This window comes from Mauremys reevesii, linkage group 5 (assembly GCF_016161935.1).
Source record: "Mauremys reevesii isolate NIE-2019 linkage group 5, ASM1616193v1, whole genome shotgun sequence".
In the NCBI taxonomy this organism is placed as follows: domain Eukaryota; kingdom Metazoa; phylum Chordata; order Testudines; family Geoemydidae; genus Mauremys; species Mauremys reevesii.
The window spans coordinates 118,535,413-118,555,571 of record NC_052627.1 but is presented as its reverse complement, the minus strand read 5'-3'; the positions used below and the strand labels follow the sequence as shown (position 1 = coordinate 118,555,571).

Below are 20,159 nucleotides of genomic sequence, written 5' to 3'. Positions count from 1 at the left end.
TTGAGGGAGCGCCCGAGAGTGACGCCCCAGTCAGTCAACCAGATCCTACCCGCCTTTTCCTCAACTGCCTCTCCCAAGTTTAGTGAAAGTAACCTTAAAATTAGTGTTCTTTACACTTTAAATATCTTAAACTCAAATGGTCACCCCTTGCAAGGTGATGTGCACCCTCAACTGGCAAACCTCATCTTGCAGGAATGGGCTCACAGTTTGTAAGATTGAGCCATTTTCCACAGGAAACAAATGACCAAAGCTGAGATCCTGAAGAAAAGGACATTTCTCTTTGATTGATATCACAACTAAAAATTGTCTTTCCAAATAGAAGATATAACAAACTATATGTTCACCATCAAGAAGAAAAATTTTAAAATACAGAAAAGATTCAAAACGTCAGTTGCTTTGGAACAAAAGCTGAACACATGGCGAAGAGACTAGTGTAAGCAGCGCAATAATATACATTTGAGAAGCCAACTAATGCACTCATCAGATACACAAATTAAGGAAATTAATAAAAAAGTAGGGCTGTTGATTAATCGCAGTTAACTCACACGATTAACTCAAAAAATGAATCATGATTAAAAAAATAATCTCAGTTTTAATCGTACTGTTAAGCAAATAGAGTACCAATTGAAATTTATTAAATATTTTTGGATGTTTTTCTACATTTTAAAATATATTGATTTCAATTTACAACAGAATACAAAATGTATAGTGCTCACTTTATCATTTTTACACTGCAAATAGTTGTAATAAAAATATAAACAAAAGAAATAATTTTCAATTCATCTCATACAAGTACTGCAGTGAAATCTCTTTATTGTGAAAGTGCAACTTACAAATGTAGATTTATTTTTTTTTGGTTCCATAACTGCACTCAAAAACAAAACAACGTAAAACTTGAGAGCCTACAAGTCCACTTAGTCCTACCTCTTGTTCAGCCAAATCGCTAAGACAAACAAGTTTGTTTACATTTACTGGAGATAATGTTGCCGACTTCTTATTTACAGTGTCACAGGAAAGTGAGAACACTTATTTGCATGGCACTTTTGTAGCTGGTATTGCCAGGTATTCACATGCCAGATATGCAAAAGATTTGTATGCCCCTTCACGCTTCGGCCACCATTCCAGAGAACATGCTTCCATACTGATGATGAGCGTTAAAAAAAAAATGTTAATTACATTTTTTACTGAACTCCTTGGGGGAGAATAGTTTGTCCCCTGCTCTGTTTTACTCACATTCTGCCATTTATTTCATGTTATAGCAGTCTCTGATGATGACCCAGCACATGTTGTTTGTTTTAAGAATACTTTCACTGCAAATTTGACAAAACGCAAAGGTACCAATGTGAGATTTCTAAAGATAGCTATAGCACTTGACCCAAGGTTTAAGAATCTGAAGTGCCTTCTAAAATCTGATGGATGAGGTGTGGAGCATGCTTTCAGAAGTCTTAAAAGAGCAACACTCCGATGTGGAAACTACAGAACCCCAAAAAACCACCAGCCTTTTGCTGGTGGCATCTGACTCAGATGATGAAAGTGAACATGCATCAGACTGCACTGCTTTGGATTGTTATCAAGCAGACTCCATCATCAGTATAGATGCATGTCCTCTGGAATGGTGATTGAAGCATGAAGGGACATACAAATCTTTAGCGCATCTAGCATGTAAATATGTTACGATGCCGGCTACAACAATGCCATGCAAATGCCTATTCTTACTTTCAGGTGACATTGTAAACAAGAAGTGGGCAGCATTATCTCCTGCAAATGTAAACAAACTTGTTTGTGTTAGCGATTGGCTGAACAAGAAGTAGGACAGAGTGGACCTGTAGGCTCTAAAGTTTTACATTGTTTGTTTTATTTTTGAATGCAGTTTATTGTACATAATTCTACATTTGTAAGTTAAACTTTCATGGCAAGAAATTGCATTAAAGTACTTGTATGAGGTGAACTGAAAAATACTATTTTTTTACAGTGCAAATATTCGTAATAATAAATATAAAGTGAGCACTGTACACTTTGTATTCTGTGTTGTAATTGAAGTCAATATATTTGAAAATGTAGAAAACATCCAGAATATTTAAATAAATGGTATTCTATGATCAGGGTGACCAGATGAAAGGAAGAAAATATTGGGACACATGGCGGGGGACACTGGAAAAAAAAGCGTCAAGTGCTGCTGGCAGAGTAAAAAAAAAAAAAAAAAGGAAACCGCGAAATATCGGGACGTCTGGTCACCATATCTATTATTGTTTAACAGTGTGATTAATCACGATTAATTTTTAACTGCTTGACAGCCCTATAAAAAGTTTCCTCTAAATATGCTTTCTTCAAACTAGTTGCCATATCTAGCTTGTTAAGACAAAAGACAAAACACTAACACAGAGCGAGCAGTATAATCTAAAGAAAAATTTAGGCACATTAAAAAGTACTACTAAGAATTTCTTCAGCATATAATAGATTTCTTTTGTAATAGTACATTAGTCATCTATGTATGCCCCTTTTACTGTAATCTGCTTTCCTGCATCACGTTCCCCTTTCTACTTGTATTAGACTTGTACATGCAGAGTGAAATCCTGTCCCTATCAAAGTCAGTAGCAAAACTCCCATTGACTTGGAAGCTAGGTTTTCACCCTAAGACTTTATAGAGTTAATCTGATAAATGTTTTGGCGCTTTTTATGAAAAATACTGTATAAAAATATTTTATGGTTGTGTAACTTAAAATAAGTTTCTGCTTTTAATTATGGATTGAGTTACTAAATTGGACTTTAGCACTGGTAAAGAATATACAGTTTTATAGGCATGAGTATAAGCTCATAGCCCTCCTTATGAATGATGAAGCCCTCAGTACATTATGTAAATTAACCTAAGATATTGTCAATAAAAAAATTATACCATGCCTTTACACATTAAAATGACTGATGTAAATAGTTTTTTTTTCTTCTTGAAAAGTGACAGTGAAAAAAGTGGCACGAGGGTCTCTATTTATTGTTTTTTCAATGACTTCTGGAACAACTCTACCCAATTTACAAAAATATAAAAATATTTTTCTTCTAATAGGTTTGAAAACTCAGCATGGAATTTGAGAGTTGAGCTGTGTTCTTCTTTGGCAATGCATATTTGACAGTAAAGATTTTGAAATATACTTAATTTTGTTGAAGCCAAAATAGAATCCATCTCACTCTGACATCACTTGGTTGGCCTAGCGGTTTTATAAGGCGTGAAAAATAGTCAGTGGGAGTACTCATGTGGGTTGTCGGGATTTGGTTTTTTAAGCAGCTAGATAAAATTAGTGGCTCATCAAATGGCAACTTGCAGCTGGCAGTCTAGAGATGGATTGCTAGTTTAGAATAGTGTAGAGGGAGTGAAATGTGACCAGTAGTTTACTGGAGAGAAGCATGTGCAGTGGCTGAAGGGAGCTTGGCATAGGATGAAGACGAGACTCTAGCTAGTGAACTAAGGCAGCTGTCATCTCTGACATCAAAAATTACATCTGTGACAGACTACAGCCTGAATCTCAGATCCTGTAAGGCAGACACAGTATAGATGCAGGGCAAAATTTTAAACTGACTGATTGTGGTTAATGTGAACTCAGTGGGTGGTGCTTCTGTAACACCAACATACCCCGATCATCGGTGGGCGGGATCAAACCTGGGACTTCTGGAGTTTAGTGCATGAGCCTCTACTGCATGAGCTAAAAGTCATGCTTATAAAAAGCCATCCTTGTAAAACTGCTGTTAGCTCATGCAGTAGCGGCTCATGCACTAAGCTCTAGAGCTCCCAAATTCAATCCCACCCACTGACGACCGGGGTCTGTTGGTGTTACTCTTCAATTGGTGCTACACAATCAACTTAAGTAAAATTAGTTAAAGACTAATCTTGTAGGTCAAGATCCATGTCTACGTTATTTGCTTTGTTTTTTCTCTCCTTCCCTCCTGCCTCCATTACAAATTGTCACAAAAAATTGCTTCCCTCTTTAGTTTAGGATTGATCGCTATAAGGCTGTTTTGGAGGCCTCTCAATGCATTGTCTCCAATCCACATTCTTGAACCAAGCCTAAATGTGTTCCTTTTAGTATCCCTTCTTGGGAAGTCATCGTATAATGAAACATGTAAAGGCTTCCTGGAGTGAGGATAAAAATGTACATAAAAGGATATGTTTCATAGAAATGTAGGGCTGGAAGGGAACTTGAGAGGTCATCTACTCCAGCCCCCCACACTGAGGCCTGGTCTCACCATTCTGCACTTGCTCAGCCGGGTAGTTGAAGAGTTTCTTTTCAGGTGTCGCCTGTATAGGGCTTTCTTCATGAGCCAGGGCATTGGCGGGGGCGGTCGGGTCCCGAGGATCACTGGCATCTGCACATCCCCCCAACCGTTATTTGTGGTCCCGGAAGAAAGTGCCTGCCTGGAGGCGCCTAAACAGACCAGAGTTCACTGAACACGCAGCGGCCCAACCCGCCCCCCCCGCCCGATGTTGGGTTGGTAAAAACCTATCCTCCATCCCTTGCAAGCACCAAAGAAAAGTAGCCCTTTAAAGTCGTACCTACTCGCTGGCCTGGTGGGCTGGATACTGAGGAAGGATCAAGTGTACCTAGACTATCCCTGACAGATATTGTTGTCTAACTTGTTTTTAAAAGCCTCCAATTATGGGAATTCCACAGCCTCCCTTGGAAGCTTATTCCAGTGCTTAACTATCCGTGCAGTTAGACAGTAGAAAAAACTTTCTAACTTAAGTCTCCATTACTGCAGATGAAGCCGATTACTTCTTGTCCTACCTTCATTGGATACAGAGAACAATTGATCACCGTCCTCTTGATAATGTATTTGAAGACTGTCATGATTTGGTGGTCTATAGTGGACTCCTAACATCATGTCACCTCCTTCCCAGAACAGCATCCCAGGGTCAAGGAGGCCAAAGCCCTCCCATCAACACCATCTGCACAGCCATGTTTTCCTCTCCAGGATGCATGTGTTTAGAAGCAAACTGTCCCTTTGAGGAAGTAATTCCTTGCAAAATTTCATGTTAGAACGTTAAGCAGCTTATAGTCTACAAAATGTTTCAAAAATCCAATATGCTAAATAATGAGTGTATTTTTCCAATTTCTAAATAAAAATGATTGAACTGATCATAAATAATTTCTAAAACCAAAATTTAAAAAAGACTGTCTCCTGATAATTTCATTTAATAACAACTGATAAATCTTCAGGAACTAGGTTTATGTCAGAAATGTCATGCGTCTGACGAAGTGGGTATTCACCCACAAAAGCTAATGCTCCAATACATCTGTTAGTCTATAAGGTGCCACAGGACTCTTGTTGCTTCTGACAGAACTGTAACTCCTGGTTTTTCCTGTAAGCCCAGTCTGGAAAGCATCTCTATTCATGAAAACACCCAAGCATAGGTTTAAAGCCTATTTAAGTCCATTGGATTTTAGTACATGCTTAAGTGCTTTACTGTACAGGAATGACTTAAGGACATGCTTAAGTGATTTCCTGAGTTAGAGCTGTTATCGCTAACCAGTATTCTCTAATATTCACTAAATAAGTTTGTTTTGATACATCAAATATTTTGTAATTTTCAATCATAGATTAAAGAGACACAGAGTTGATGGGCATCAAATTTTACCTACCTTAAAAATACCATTCTGCATTTGATGCAAACATTTATTATTTATATAATCTCAAAAAGTGTGCAAGCTGCTTCATACACTTAAGACTGTTACATTCAAAAAGGCCCAGTCTTGAAAATGCATATTTCCACAAGTAGTCTCAGTGGCTACTCACAGTAGTAAGTTCAATGCCCTGTAGTGAGCATTTGCAAGATTGGGCCCAAAATAAACAACATTAAAGATATAAAAGTAGTGGAAGATAGAAGCAAGATTTTTTTTGTACTTTACTTTTGCTCTTCCATTTTTATATTACTCCTTGCCTGTTTGCCATGTTAATTATTTTTATTTCATGATTTCTCATTTTTTTCTATTTAAATCTTAACTCTTGTCTGATTTTAATTTACTTATTGCTCTTTTTTTTGTTTTGAACTACTGCTCGTCTTATGTTTTTTCCTTTTTAATCATCACCTCTTTTCTCATTATTTCCTTCTAACCTCACTCAATTTTTAATTGACCTTTATCTGTTACTCTCCAGTCCCTTTGCCTTTACTTATCACTATTATATTGAGACTATCAACCTTTTCCACAGAGTCATCTCTAAACCAATTTACGCCCCTCCGCCCCCTCAAACTAGTTGTTAATTGAGATTTGTTCTGCAGTGCAGTTGGGTAAAAGCAAGCTCCTGGCCCCCATGGTGTTAATACTGTCAAGAGTCACTACCTACTGAGGAGCTGGGCATCACTGCAAACCTACATGATAATTGAAACTGCCTAAATGACCACTAATGCACACCAACAACATTTCTCTGTCAGTTTAAAAACACCAATGGCACCCATCTAGGACATTAATTGATTAATTAGCGCAGAGTTAAAGTTGTCTGGTGATATCCTGTCCCTTCCAGAATGTTGAATTCAGCAAAACTCAAACTTCTGAAAACCAGGAAATACAGAGTTAAGGTACATGCCCACACACACTTAACTCAGCCCTCTTTGAGTGATGCTCCAATATGCCCATAACACACATACTTGTACTTTGCCTTTGCATTGTACTGAATAAGAGCTCCTTACATCTGCTGCAATTTAGCTTACCTCACTAAAAGAACATATCTTCTAAATCTTCCAACCCTTTCACCTTTATGCACATGATGCTATCGAAAACTATACTTTCCCTTTCCCATCATAAAATCGACAGTCCACACTCATTTCCCAGCTAACTGTTGACAATCCCCATAGCATGAAGACACCTGTGCCCTGCTACTAACACAACCTACTGAAGGCAGTGCTGAAATGAGGCATACTGGGTCTCTCAAGTGTCCGGGAAACGGATGCACCACCGCCCCCATTAGAAGGGCATGACCCCCCCCTCCTCCCGATTGCCTCTTATCCTTTGCACATCTCTGCTAACCTACTCTAGATAATCCTTCTACCATTTAATACTGCTCAGCCTAACACAGTGAATGTACCTGGGGTGCAGGCAGATAATTCCCAGTCGCTATTGCCAGCTCCAGTGGGTCAGAGTTAAGGTTGCATTGCATATGCATGAATCTTAATTCTGTATTTCCTGGTTTTCAAAAGTTTGAGTATTTCTGAAATCAGCATTTTGGAAGAGGACAGGATATCACCAGGCAACCTTAACGCTGTGTCAATGAAGTGTTTTTGGTCAGTGAATCATCAATGCAGTTCAGGTCAGGCCTGGCTCCAGGCACCAGCTGAGCAAGCTCGTGCTTGGGGTGGCAGATTCTACTGGGCGGCATTCCGCCCAAACGTAGGGCGGCACGGCCAGTTTTTTTTGTGTTTTTTTTGTTCACTGCTCCAGCTGTCCTGTAGGGGGCAGCAGCGCAGAGGAGGGGAGCACCCTGCAGCAACCTCGGCAGGGCAGCACGCATCCTTCCCTCCTCGCCGACCGGAGCGGAGCCCTCCCGGCAGGTGGCGCGGCAGTTGGGGCCGCCTGGCGAGCGCCCCATTGAAGCGCTGGCCGTCCCCCTTCTCTCTCGCCCCCCCCTTCTCTTCCTCCCCCCATTAGACCAGGCGCGCACTCTGCAGCACAGGGAGTCCCCTTTTTGTTTTGTTTTTCCCCTGCTTTGCCGGCCGCACTGTTGTTTCTCCTCCCGTCCCCCGTCCCCCCCCGCTTTGCCACTCCAGCCGCTCCGTGTTCCCCGCCCTTTGCTGCTCTAGCCGTGCCGTGTTCGCCTCCCCCCCGCTTTGCCGCTTCCAGCCACGCCGTGTTCCCCCCCTTCGTGCTTTGCCGCTCCAGCTGCTTCTAGCCGCTTTGCTGCTCCGGTGGCCCCCCCCCCTTTTTTTTTTTGCTTGGGGCAGCAAAAAAGCCAGAGCCGGCCCTGGTTCAGGTCCAGGGATGGGGGAAGAAGTCACTTGCTAGCCTAGTGTTCCTGTTCCCCTTCCCTTCCCATTCTACTGTTTCTGCTTCTGGCTGATGTGTCTTTTTCTCATGGCTTTTGATTGGCCACCCTGTAGGTGGGTGATTGAGCTTCTGCCCCACATGATGTTGCTGAGGCAGACTGGTAGAGGTTTGGTGCATGTTTTAGTGAATTAAGAGCTTATTAAATGTGGTGGATTGCCATCTCTAGAGATGCAATTCTTCTGTTTATTCAGAGAATAGGTACAGCACTGGCAACAGCAGTGCAAGCTTCCCTCACACTGCTCTGATACTCTGCTTCACATTTCACTAGATGGGGATTCTGCTAAAAGCTGGTGCTATTCAGTCTCTACAATCCATTTGCTAGCTAGTTAGTCAAGTGGGATTACCAGAAAGATACCACCTCAGGTTTCTACCATATGGACACCTGTTAGTTAGAAGTTAATCTGAGATCACCAAATACATTTCATCTGTTCTCTTGATAAAGAAAAAAACACCACCCCATTCTCTAGTGTGTGTCTCCAAACCAAAGGCTGAAAAAGAGATGAAATCCTAGTTTCTTAGCTGTGCAAACCATGTTTGGGTTCCTTTATGATATTACACATGTATCTCTGCCCTGCTTGTCTTCTACATTCTGATGAGCAGGTGTGGTATTGAAATTTACAAGAATACTATTTCACCTGGAACAGGATTCTTGTAAATTTCAATACCTTCCTTACTCAGAAGGACAGAGAGCAGAAAAGCAAGATGAAGTAAATGGCATAATATGCACACATGATTGCGATCATGAAGAAACATGCAGCTGCATGCCCAGAAACAGAAAGAAAGTTGCTCTAAGTTTAGTTATATCAATTTTAAGTGTCCTTTTAAATTTAATGTTAATTTGTATCTGAAACAAAATATTTAAAATACAAGTTGGATGACCTGTTTCATTCATATAATGTTCATTTAAGAGGAATTTATTAAAAAACAAAATGTTTAATTTGGAAGTGAAAATATTTGACTCAATACCTAAACAAGTTTGGACATACACATTAAAACTGAGTCTCTTAGGCCTTCATTAAATGCATTTTGCAGTAGAAACTTCTCCAGTGGCATCTTATCTTGACAGAAACTTTATTATTATGTATAACTTGCCTAAACAACATTTTAAAAGCTTGAGCACAGGCAGTTTGTTCTTTAGACAGGCATATACAGAACCAGTACTGAGTCAGGGCGGGGAATGCACTGAGGAGGAGGAGAATGAGAGAGGCGGTATTAAGGACAATAGGTTGAAGAGCTTCATTTATTTTACTGGCCTCTCAAGAAGTAAATATGTGTTCAACTTCAGAAAGAGCTTAACAGTAAAGTTAAGGGGACTGTTTCCTAACAATGAGAGAAACATTACTCAGGCACTATTTATACATGGAGAAAGCTTTTACTGTTAGTCAAGTGTCTGTAAGTATAAAGTTTTGTTTATCTAAAATGAGCAGAAAGCAGGAATATGCATTAAAGGATAGTTTTCAAAGCTAAGGAATTTTGTTAATGCAATACAAAGTATTTCTAAGAAGTTAGACTTTTAACAAGACAAAGTTTGTAAGTACTTATGAGTTGACTTTCTGTATGAGCTCTAATGACAATTTAATCAATACACAGTTTATATAGATGTATTTTCAAATATAGGTTGAGTAACATTAAGTTTTACATGTGTGGGAACTGTACACGAGATGTAAAGATGTTTCTCTAGTGGGTTTTGTTTTTATTCCTTTTTTGTCTTATTGGCAGTTACTTAATTTTCTTCAAACTGTAATGCTCTTGTATCCATGATGTAAGGGTTCCTTTTTAAACTTAGAAAGGTATCTGTTAATTTTCACAGTTGTTTCCAAGGTGTATAGTTTAGATGATTTTCTGTGGTTTGGATATTCAGCCAGCAATTCAGATTACAGATGGCTTATTATTAATTACCAGATAAAAACTTAATACTATATACAGTATTTATAGAATATATAACTTCAGAGACTTTTTGGAGCTTCATTTTGTTTTCTCTTTTCTTAATCTCTTGCTAGTCAGAACACACAAATTTTGAAGATAATGGCAATATATATTACTAGGCTTTGTTTTTTTAAAGTCTCAAACTAGTTTCTTTTTGCTGATTCATTTTAGGATTAAAGAAAAGTCTCTGTTTTTTTAAATGAAAAGGGAAATGTGTATTTTAGAAGTGTTAGATTTAAAAAGAGAAGTGAGTACACTAGTTACATTACTAATAAGCAGTCATTTAATGCAGGGGCTGCAATAATCTGAATCTCTGAAACTCAGTTTGGGGGTAGGAGGAAGCTCTAAGAGGCTTAATATGTGTGGGTGGTCTGTCACTTAATCATATCCTCCTTATGTGTAATTTAATTTTACTATTCGACTGTAATTCACGTATGAAATTGTTTTTCATTCTGGACATGCAATTAACATTCACTCCTGGGTTTTTTTGTTTTTGTTTTTAAAACAATCTTATCTGTTGAGGAAATTCAGATGGCTTAAACTTTATACGTTGATGAGCACTTTGCAAAAAACTGTTGTATTTACAGAGCAACAATATGTTTTTGAATTATGAAAAAGGCTAATTTCAGTTGTCAATTTATAATTAAAGGGGTCAAAAGATTTGTTTTAAGCATTTAAAATATGGCTTTGAGGACAAAATATGTTTTCAAACTAGCTCTCTGTTTAGCAAATGTCTGTTTAGATCTAAACTTTGAAAACGTGCACAAAAAAGTCTTGGTAAAACTTGCATTTTTTGTTGACAGAAGAGGGCACTCAACAACAATTTGAATTAGGCTTCTTCATTTTGCTAAATGAGTTACATTTAAAAACTTAGTGTTTAACAAGTTTTGCAGTTGTCTAGTCTTTGAATTGTTTATGTAAAGTGTAAATTCAAAAGGAGTATTACGCTAGTATATATTCTAGGAATAAATAGGAATTTTGCCTTCTGCTGATGTAGTTAAACTAAAATGCATTGGATGGGAGTCTCCTTTTCCCTTTTCTACTAGTGGAATGTATGTTCTCTTTTTACTGCTTAGGAGCAGGCAAACACTTGCCAAAAAGTACTAGTTGACAGCTAATAAAAATGATTTTCAAAAGTTTTCCAAGTAACTTTATTTTTATATTATTGTATGTGTTTCTTCCATCTATCTTATTTTTTTATTTCAATAACCAAGGACATTTGGGATGTTCCTAACAAAATTCTCTTGCTCCTTTTTTCATGCAAATGGTTATTTTCTTTGTCCTGTAGTGAAGAATGAGAAAAGAGTGATATAAGGTGAATGAGCATTAAGATCTTTTAGTCAAACAGTGTTTTCTACCTGCTCCTAAGTTACAAGAGCTTTCCCTTTTCCTAGTTGCTTAGCAGCTTTTTTGCTTTCTTCCTTCTTTTTGCTCACTGATGTTCATTTTTTGTTCAGCCAAAACTAATCTTGATTCCCTGTCACTTCTGCCTTTCTCTCAGGCTTCTCTTCCTGCAACCATTTAGACAAAAGAAAAAAATATCTTCTTCCAGGATGGGGAGAGAAAAAGAGACTAATTCTGGGTTTTATGCTCCTCAGCCCCTTTTTAGTTTCAAAGCAGGTGAAAGTGGACTTACAAATGCCTCCATTGATACATCTGAATTGGTCATTTTAGAGCGCCTATGTCAAGATTTTAACATTTTTCATAGCTTCTGTAAATTAATATGCTGGAGTATTATAGAGACTAGCCCCTTCCAAATTTGGGCTATCTGATTTTTGATCTGGCTGGTTTATAAATACAAACATAGTTTCAAAATAATCTAACATTTTGAATACAGCAGCTGTTGAGATACTCTGGAAAAAATTAGAGGGAAATTAATTTTTAAAAGGGCTTATTCGCAGCCACCATCATTAACAGGCTTTCTTTGTGAGCTAATGGAACTGCTAGTTGGAAAAAAATGTGCACATGGAATGCAAGTTCATTTCAGTGAAATAAAAATCAGTGACTCTGTCTGTCTACACTATAGAATTTAGGTTTCCTGCACCAAGTACAAGTGCCTGGAATCCTTATAAAACACTGCCCACACACAGTGTTCCTAATGCTAGTGTTTTATTGTGAGTACACCAGCTACAAGCAAGTCTTGCAAATGCTCCAGCTGTGTGTGTTTATTTCAAATTATTCTGGTGCTTATGTGGATAGGAAGCATGTGTATTACAGCTGCACTAGTTCAATTGGTCTTTCCAGAGCAGGATACTTTCTGGGGTACTCCTGACTCACCATTCAGTGAACATTGTGGACAAGAATCCTCTTAATTTGTGCTCCCTCTGAAGGGCTTCCACAGGAACGTTCTCCAGGAAGTCTCTGACTTGGTTATGATGCCCTATCCTCATCTCAGGTAGCAATATCATGCACCTTGTCCCGAGCATCCATGTAAGTATGGTGTACAAGCTACTCACTATTTTGTGATTTGAAGTCATGCCTTCCTGCAGTCCAGCTGTTCTAGTGTCATGGTATCAGCTTGCCCAGTATAGAGATCAGGGCTCTTCTAAAGACCTGGTGTAATGAAGTCCAAACTGAACACCATGACCTAGTTTGTTGAACAGTGTCTCAGTGTTGGCGGAGCTTAGCATAAATCGGAAAATTAAGCAGTGTTGGGTGCAAAATTAAGAGCAATACGATAAGGCTATCAAAAATCACTACAGAACAAGAGCTGGATCTCATCCAGTGCCATCATGGTCTTTAGATCTTTTTCTCTGCCACGCCTCATGCTCTATTCAAACTCACTTCACCATCTCAGTACAGTATCTGATGGAAAAAGTCCAAACTGAGCAGTCATCTCACTTTCTCTGGGAAGCACTCAATTTGGATAAGTGGAGAAAAAGGTGCTGATTCTCAGGGATACAATTCCCAGAACAAACTTGGCCCTGGAATACTTTGTAGGTTCTCCAACAAACCCTCACTCCCAAGGTGGTGTTCTTGGAACCAATGGAAAGGTGTTTTGACAGATTTATAATGCACTGAACAGAAATATTCGTATGTTTAGTCATGTATGTGGGCCTTGGAAAAGTTAGTAATCTTGAAAATTGTGCAGTCACAAACAATGAGAAAAGGGGGGAAAACTGAAAACTCATGAAATGATAAACGGGGTATAAAAATTCATTCCAAGGTACTGCTTTTAAAAACTATTTGACATAGGAAAAGCAGATTGCAATCATACCGAATCATAGGTAATTTAAGTGTTTCAAGTTTATAGTCTTGAAGGAAAGACCCAGACTCAGTTACTTTCATGGAAACGTATTTTTTAATAAACTACATGAACTAAACATAAAGAATAATTCTACATAAGGTGAGCACTCTCACAGAAGTCAGGAAGAACAACCAGAGTAGTGAACCAGGAACATAAATTGTGAAAATAACAGATCACAGAGATAATTATGAAATTTTTACAGCAGAAAGACTTGAAGTTTAGAGGACAGAAAAAATTCCTTTTCCCAGTGTGGGCCTCTGCACTCAGAAGGAGAGGAGAGAGAGCTAACACCAAGATCAGGTTTCCCAGACCTAGATTGGTTACCATTTTGTACCCAGCAAAGGGAATGTTTTGTATTCTGGGACAAAGTCTGCACAAAAAATGTGTGGGAGGGTTGCAGTAGGTGATGGTAGTGGTGGGATGGTAAAATAAAATAGATACTGCAGAAGAGAACCAAAATTATTTGGAGTGAATCATGTTGTGTCAAATGTAAGGGAACCTCTTTTGTTTTACTATGCACTGGGTGGTTCAGGCCACACAAGATATTGTGCTGAAATCCTTACATGCCATGGAGCAGTAGTCTGAGATGGTCTTTCTGAAGCGGTGTGGTAATATGTGCATTGGCCTGGCCGGTGCACTTGCAACTACAGAATTGACTACAGTTGCTGCACAGGCAGCATTACAGATGCTGCGGACATTAAGGGTTTCTGCCCCCATAGAGATCCCCTTGCAAAAACCTGTTCAGGCTTTGCACAGAAAACTAGAATTTGACACTTAATGCTAAATCTAAAAAATATTAGTGATTTTATAAACTGTTGTTAATTCTTTGAGAATAATTTAATGTGGTTCAGAAAAAGCAATATGTAATGTTTAAACATAAAACCTTTCCTGGTGATACTTACTTTAGTTTTTAATGCTTAATTATTGTCACATGTGGTAATATTAATATTGTTCTGACAAGACCATTTAGTTGATTGACACGCTAAACCCCTAAATAATGGAGGATGTAATATGTGTAACTAAGTTTCTTTCTTCGAATTTACTTCAAAGGCACTAGACACTTGCACTGATAAAATTTAAAGGATGAAAAATCCAAACCAGTCTCAATTCACAGAATGTATATTGTTCAGTTACTTACCTTATGTCTGTGTTTTAGGAATGCTTGCATAATAAGACTTGTTACCTCTACTGTCATCTTGTGTTTGGAGTAAACTTTGTTCTCTCATCTCACTCTAAATGAAATCAGTAAGGGACATAAATGTTAGCTAACTGCTGTATTAAACAGAGTGCCAAGCGGTTACTACTCCTCCCCCCATGTTCTAGACCTAGGTCATCTTATGCCTCGGATGCTAACTTGCTAAGTGATCTTGGATAAAGGCACTAAACTTCTTTGTGCCTCAGTTTCTCCCTCTGTAAAAGGAGGTCTATACTTGCGAACCTGACAGGGGTATTGTAAGGCTGAATTCGTGTTTGTGAAGTGCTTTAAGGTCCACAGAGGGAATGCATTAGAAATGATGCAGTAGGCAATTCTAGAGGTGCTTAAAACAATATATTTGTATTATGAATGTTGCAGAAATAAAAGCAATTAAGTTTTTTTTGGTTTTTTTTTGTAAATGGCAGCAGACTTCATGAAATTTGCTACTGTGGACAGATTTCATCGCTTGAATAAAAACACTGATAAAAGACAAATTACTAGGCTTTCTCTGCTCTTAGATTCACATGATGGATTTCTTCTTCTGCTCTTCCTACAGTACATGCATATATCTGTCTTTGACATCAGTGAAGCATGGGTAGTGTGTACAGTAAGTAGGGAGTGCAGAATATCAGTCAAGAGCTCTCCTACGATGATCTGAGAGCAGAATTTTGCTCTGAAATTGTTTGCTCACGAGTTGAACCCTGTATGCAAAGTTTCCTTGTCATGTAGATCTTTACATGTGAGTTGTAGTGCTAACCACTTAAAAGTTTAATGTAACAGGCCAGTCTGAGGTGGTTTACTTTCTACTGGTCTGTCGGTGTAAACCTCTGAAAAATAGTGATTTATTATGGAAATGTTTCTACAACTATAATGGTGGGTAACAGTAATGCTTTATTAAAAGCCAAGTTATTAGAAGCTGGTTTGTTGTATAAATGATTATCGTGCAACCACACTTCATTTTATTTTCCTGATTTGTTATAGGATATACGTTAAATGAAATCACAGCATGATTTATATGAACTGATCTTGCATTTTTGAGAGAGATAATTGAGATCTAATCTGAATCCCTGACGAACCACAGCTTCCTGCAGTGGTCTGTTGCTATGGGTAACATAAAGGGAGTAAAATAGAACTTCATACGAAATGCCTTTAAACTTTACTGGCATGTACAGGCACAGAATAGGGCTGAATCGTATATTTTAATCTTTGAGAAGCTTATGGGTCAAGGAATTTTTTTTTCACTCTTAAGGGAAGATGAATTTAGGAAGAGTATTGTTAGCAAAAATAACTGCTGTTTCTTTTGAAGAACGGGTAAGTGATATGAATTATATTTAGCCAACACAAGGCAGTGTTGCAGTGAAAATTAGAGGAGAGTATTATAATCAGCTTCAGAGTTATTGCATTTTTTTGGCTTAGTTTTTGTCTCTTCTACATTAAAACAATGTTAGATCAGAAACTTTTGGAATAATATGTGATTTTCTTTAAAGCAAACTATGATTGGAATATATTTTATTTTTCCATCATAGCTACCTATGTTAAGGAAATTGTGTATAGAGGTTATATGGTCAGGCTCTAACATTCAGATTTACCCTGAAATTTAACTGAAAAACTTAATTGTGGCTAATATTTACAAATTCAGCTGTTCATAATATATACCTACTTAATGTATGTGCAGTATGTATTACAGATATCTTTTCTTCAGTATAAATAGTACAATATTTTATTTGTGAAAGCAGGTATATAGTTTTTAATCACAATCATTTTAAGAATGGATTTTGTTTTTAGCCATTTGATTTAAATGTTATTTAATTATTTTTGTTTATGCAAAAAAGTTGTTTTAATAGGAACACCTAGCTCTTAGAGGAATTCTGAATGTGGCAATAAAAGATTTATTCTTCTTTGCCAGATTTGCTATGCATATTTTGTTTTTATGTAGCTTAGATAAAGTATGTGACAGGAAAACAATTTTAAAGGACATTCCGTAGGAAAAATATTCAGTTAAATCTCCATTGAGTAACAATGTGCAGTAGTTTAAATTGATTTTTTCCCTGTGAATTCTTACTTTTACAGTGTCTTTCCCATTAGCTATTATAAATTCCCCCTTTCATAAGAGAGAACTGAAAGCAATAAGCTATCTAACATGCCTTATTTAACTGGCTTGGTGGTGAGGATCTTGTTCACAAAATCTTACATCAGAAAATCAGTAACAACCATTTTTTTAAAAAAAAAGGTAGAAATAATATTGATTACTGGTGTTTAGGTCAAAAACATATTTGAGACGATTAATTACAATGAAAATGCAAGAGTAATGCTCTAAAATATATTTAACAAATATATAAATTATTATAAATATAGTATAATAAAAGATATTTTAAATTTTGATTGTCAAATATATTTTAGAATAGGGTTTCCCAAATTATGGGTAAAATCCCCAGATGGGTCATGGGAGTACATAAAAACTGTAAACTTTTGAAAACACTCAATTTAATAAATTTAAAATGATAAAAAAAATATACATAATGTAATCCTTCTGATGGTGTGATGGAGGATGTGGGCAACTGGCCATAATTCATATATCTTGGCAAAAAGAAAAACTGCTTGGGATAGTTTATCAAGAGGTTGATCAAAACTAAATACAACCAGACAACCTCATGTGTGAAATGCATTCTCTGGGCTAGGTAGTTAAATGTTTGAAAGGTGGCTATTAATTGCAAGAGTCTTTGTATCCTCAGTGGTCCATCTCCTAGAGAATGAAGCTAGTCCCCGACCGTATTGTGTATGTATAGGTATCTTGAGAAAAGTAGTTTGGAAAGTGGAGATAGCTGTCTTGGATCAGAGGAAACATATTTACTTGCACACTGATCCCAATGAATGGGCTTAATAAGCAAGTCCCGACATCAGTGAGGGAGATCTCTGGACACAGCAAAGATTTGATGGTGCGAGGACAGCCAGAGAGGCTGCCTATCTGGACATAGAAGATGAATAGCTTATGTAGTTTAGCTTGAGAGATATGTAAACCTGGGTCTGTTTTAACAAACCATTTTTTTTTTAATTTCAATTTCTTTTACTAATCTTGTTTTTATTAAGATTGCTATTGTATTGGTAACTTCACACTGAAGTCCTCAAAAAGAATTGAACTACATAGCTTCTAGAAAGAAGTTCTGAAGGCTAAATAGTTTCTGGAATTTACACCCTCCACTTAGTCTCAGTTATGGGACATGGACAGAGGAGTCTGCTCTCATTGAGTTGTGTTAACACCAGGCTGAAATGGATGAACTCAAGGGGCAAAGCCAAAAGACAAATGAGAAGATGAGAGTTGGAGGCGGGTGCATGTGTCTGATATTTTCCCCATATTGTTGCAATCTGGAACCCCAAATATTGGTTCAGTTTAGAGGGCTAGATGTAGGAGGAAAGAAATGGTGTATCCCGTTAAGACTACTGTACTGTTGTCATCTTGGAACCCCATCATGTTTTATTGTAGCCTAGTGCATGATATTAGTGTTTACAAAACATTCTAGACTCCTTTCTGAGATTTTTCAAAGGTGTCTAAGAAAGCTAGGCACTCAACTCCTGTTGAATTTCAGGCTCTTTTGAAAATCCCAACCTCTGCTAAAAACATTATTATGGGCAAAACAATTGGATAGCTGATATGGGATTCAATAAAGAACTGAAGGAGGGTAATATAATTAGTATAATTAATACCAGTCACCATGGGTTTATGGAAAATAGGTCTTGTCAATCTAACTTTATCTTTTTTTTAATGTGAGTACATATTTGATTGATAAAGGTAACAGTGTTGCTGTAATACACGTAGACGTCTGTAAAGCTTGGTACCGCATGACATTTTCATTAAGAAACTAGAATGATACAAAATTAACATGGTACACATTACATGGATAAAAAACCTGACTGACTGATGGTTATCAAAATGCAATTGTAATCATAATCTATTGGGTGTGTTGATAGTGAGGCCCCTCAGTGATCAGTTTTTGGCCCTATGCTGTTGAAATGGTGAAAATGAGGAGGACAGGTCACTGATTCAGGGTGGTCTGGATTGTTTGTAAGATGGGCGTGCGCACACACACAGAGCCGGTGCAACCACTAGGCGGCCGCCTAGGGTGTCTAGTGGTTGAGGGCGCCTAAAAGACTGCATAGGTGAGGAGGTGGAGTGGAGGTGAGCTGGGGTGGGGAGGGGGGGCGCTGGGAGGGACAACCTGCAGTAATGGGGGGGGCGTACAGGGGAACCGCTCCCCATCTCAGATCACCTCCACTCTGCCTCCTCCGCTGAGCACACAGCCCCCACTCTAATTCTTCTCCAATCAGCACCGCAAGCCTGGGAGGGGAAGAGAATTAGAGTGCGCTCAGTGGAGCGTGTCAGCGGAGCGGAGGAGAACTGGGGTGGGCCTCCCGGGAGGGGGCTCCCCGGGCAGACTTAGCTGCCGTGGAGGGAGGGCTCCCCTGGCGGGGTTAGCTGTGTGTGTGGGGGAAGTGGCAGGCTGGGCTAGCTGCCACAGCAGGCGAGGTTAGCTGCCGTGGGGGGAGGGGGGCTCTTCTGGTGGGAGGGGCAGGTGGACATGGTTAGCTGCTGTGGGGAGGGGGGGTGGCGGGCAGGGTTAACTAGGTGGGGCAGTGGTACAAGGTGGAAGTTTCGCCTAGGGCGCGAAACTTCCTTGCACCGGCTGTGTGTGTGTGTGTGTGCGCGCGCGCGCGCAAAGCTAGGAGCAAAGAATTACAGGCCATACTTACAGAATGGTGGGAAGCAGTGATAGATAATCAGATGAACATGAGTTCCCAGTGTGATGCTGTGTCCAAAAGGTCTATTGCAATTCTTGGTGTATAAATAGGGGACTCTCATGTAGGAGTAAAGAGGTTATATTACCTCTGTGTTTGGCACAAGTGAGATTGTTACTGGAATATTATATCCAGTTTTGGAGTCCACAATTCAAGAAGTGTGTTGAAAAATTGGAGAAGATTCAGAGAAGAGTCCATGTCGTATGCTGATAGATTGACAAGCTAAATAGATTAAGCTCTTCTAAAGAGAAGGTTAAGGGATGACAAATATATGACATGTAGTTTTATGTCCTTTGATTCAAAACTATGGTATGTTCTGAAATGCTGGCTGCCAAAGGTATGTAAACTTCTAAATGTCGCAACAATTTTGAAATCCAACTTCTGTCCCTGAAAGATGAACTTGAGGATTTTTTTAGACTTCCTTGTGCAGTTGACATCTCAAGTTGTACACCCTGAAGCAGCTACCAAATTGAAACCAATACCTTTATTAAATAACATTGTTCTGTGCTGTATCAATCATTGCTGAGGATGTCAAAAGGCAACTGCTTTCAACCCCCCTCTACACCAGAATCATAGACATACCAAGTGGATAAGCAGGAAAGATTCCTGCTGAGGAAGATGCTGCAAGATGTTTTTGTTTTTGCAGGCCTTTAATTCTCTCTTTTTTTTTTAAATTCAGTTATTGATTACCACCACGCTCCTGGCATATAAGCATGTCTTTATTTGGAACCCAGAATCTCTTGAGTTCTAATCTGGATGTGAACATATTTTGAATGACTAATACAATTCAGATTTCTACTCTGCTATTCTCAAAATTTTTTAGCTAACTTAAATACTTTTGTAAAAAAACAAAATTGCATATCTGATATGAAATAGCAAAATAAAAGTCTAAGGGTTTCTCAGAGTTTCACTAAATGTAACAGATTTTCTTTTAATAAAATATTTCAATATGTTTAGAAATATCTTTAAAATTAGG

General features: G+C 38.4%; 1 protein-coding gene across 4 annotated transcripts in view; it reads left to right on the top strand.

Moving 5' to 3' along the window:
- RGS12 (regulator of G protein signaling 12) overlaps window positions 1-20,159 on the top strand; it is a 152,206-nt gene that overhangs the window by 44,085 nt on the left and 87,962 nt on the right. The window contains exon 1 of one of the 4 annotated variants that reach the window (XM_039540913.1): window positions 9,288-9,416. The exons of 2 other annotated variants lie outside the window; for them this stretch is intronic. In XM_039540913.1, coding sequence (XP_039396847.1) covers window positions 9,351-9,416 — 66 coding nt within the window. In that variant the 5' untranslated portion in view covers window positions 9,288-9,350. Of the gene's footprint in view, window positions 1-9,287; window positions 9,417-15,618; window positions 15,704-20,159 lie in introns of those variants that run through there. One more of the 4 variants, XM_039540915.1, reaches the window with a different exon arrangement.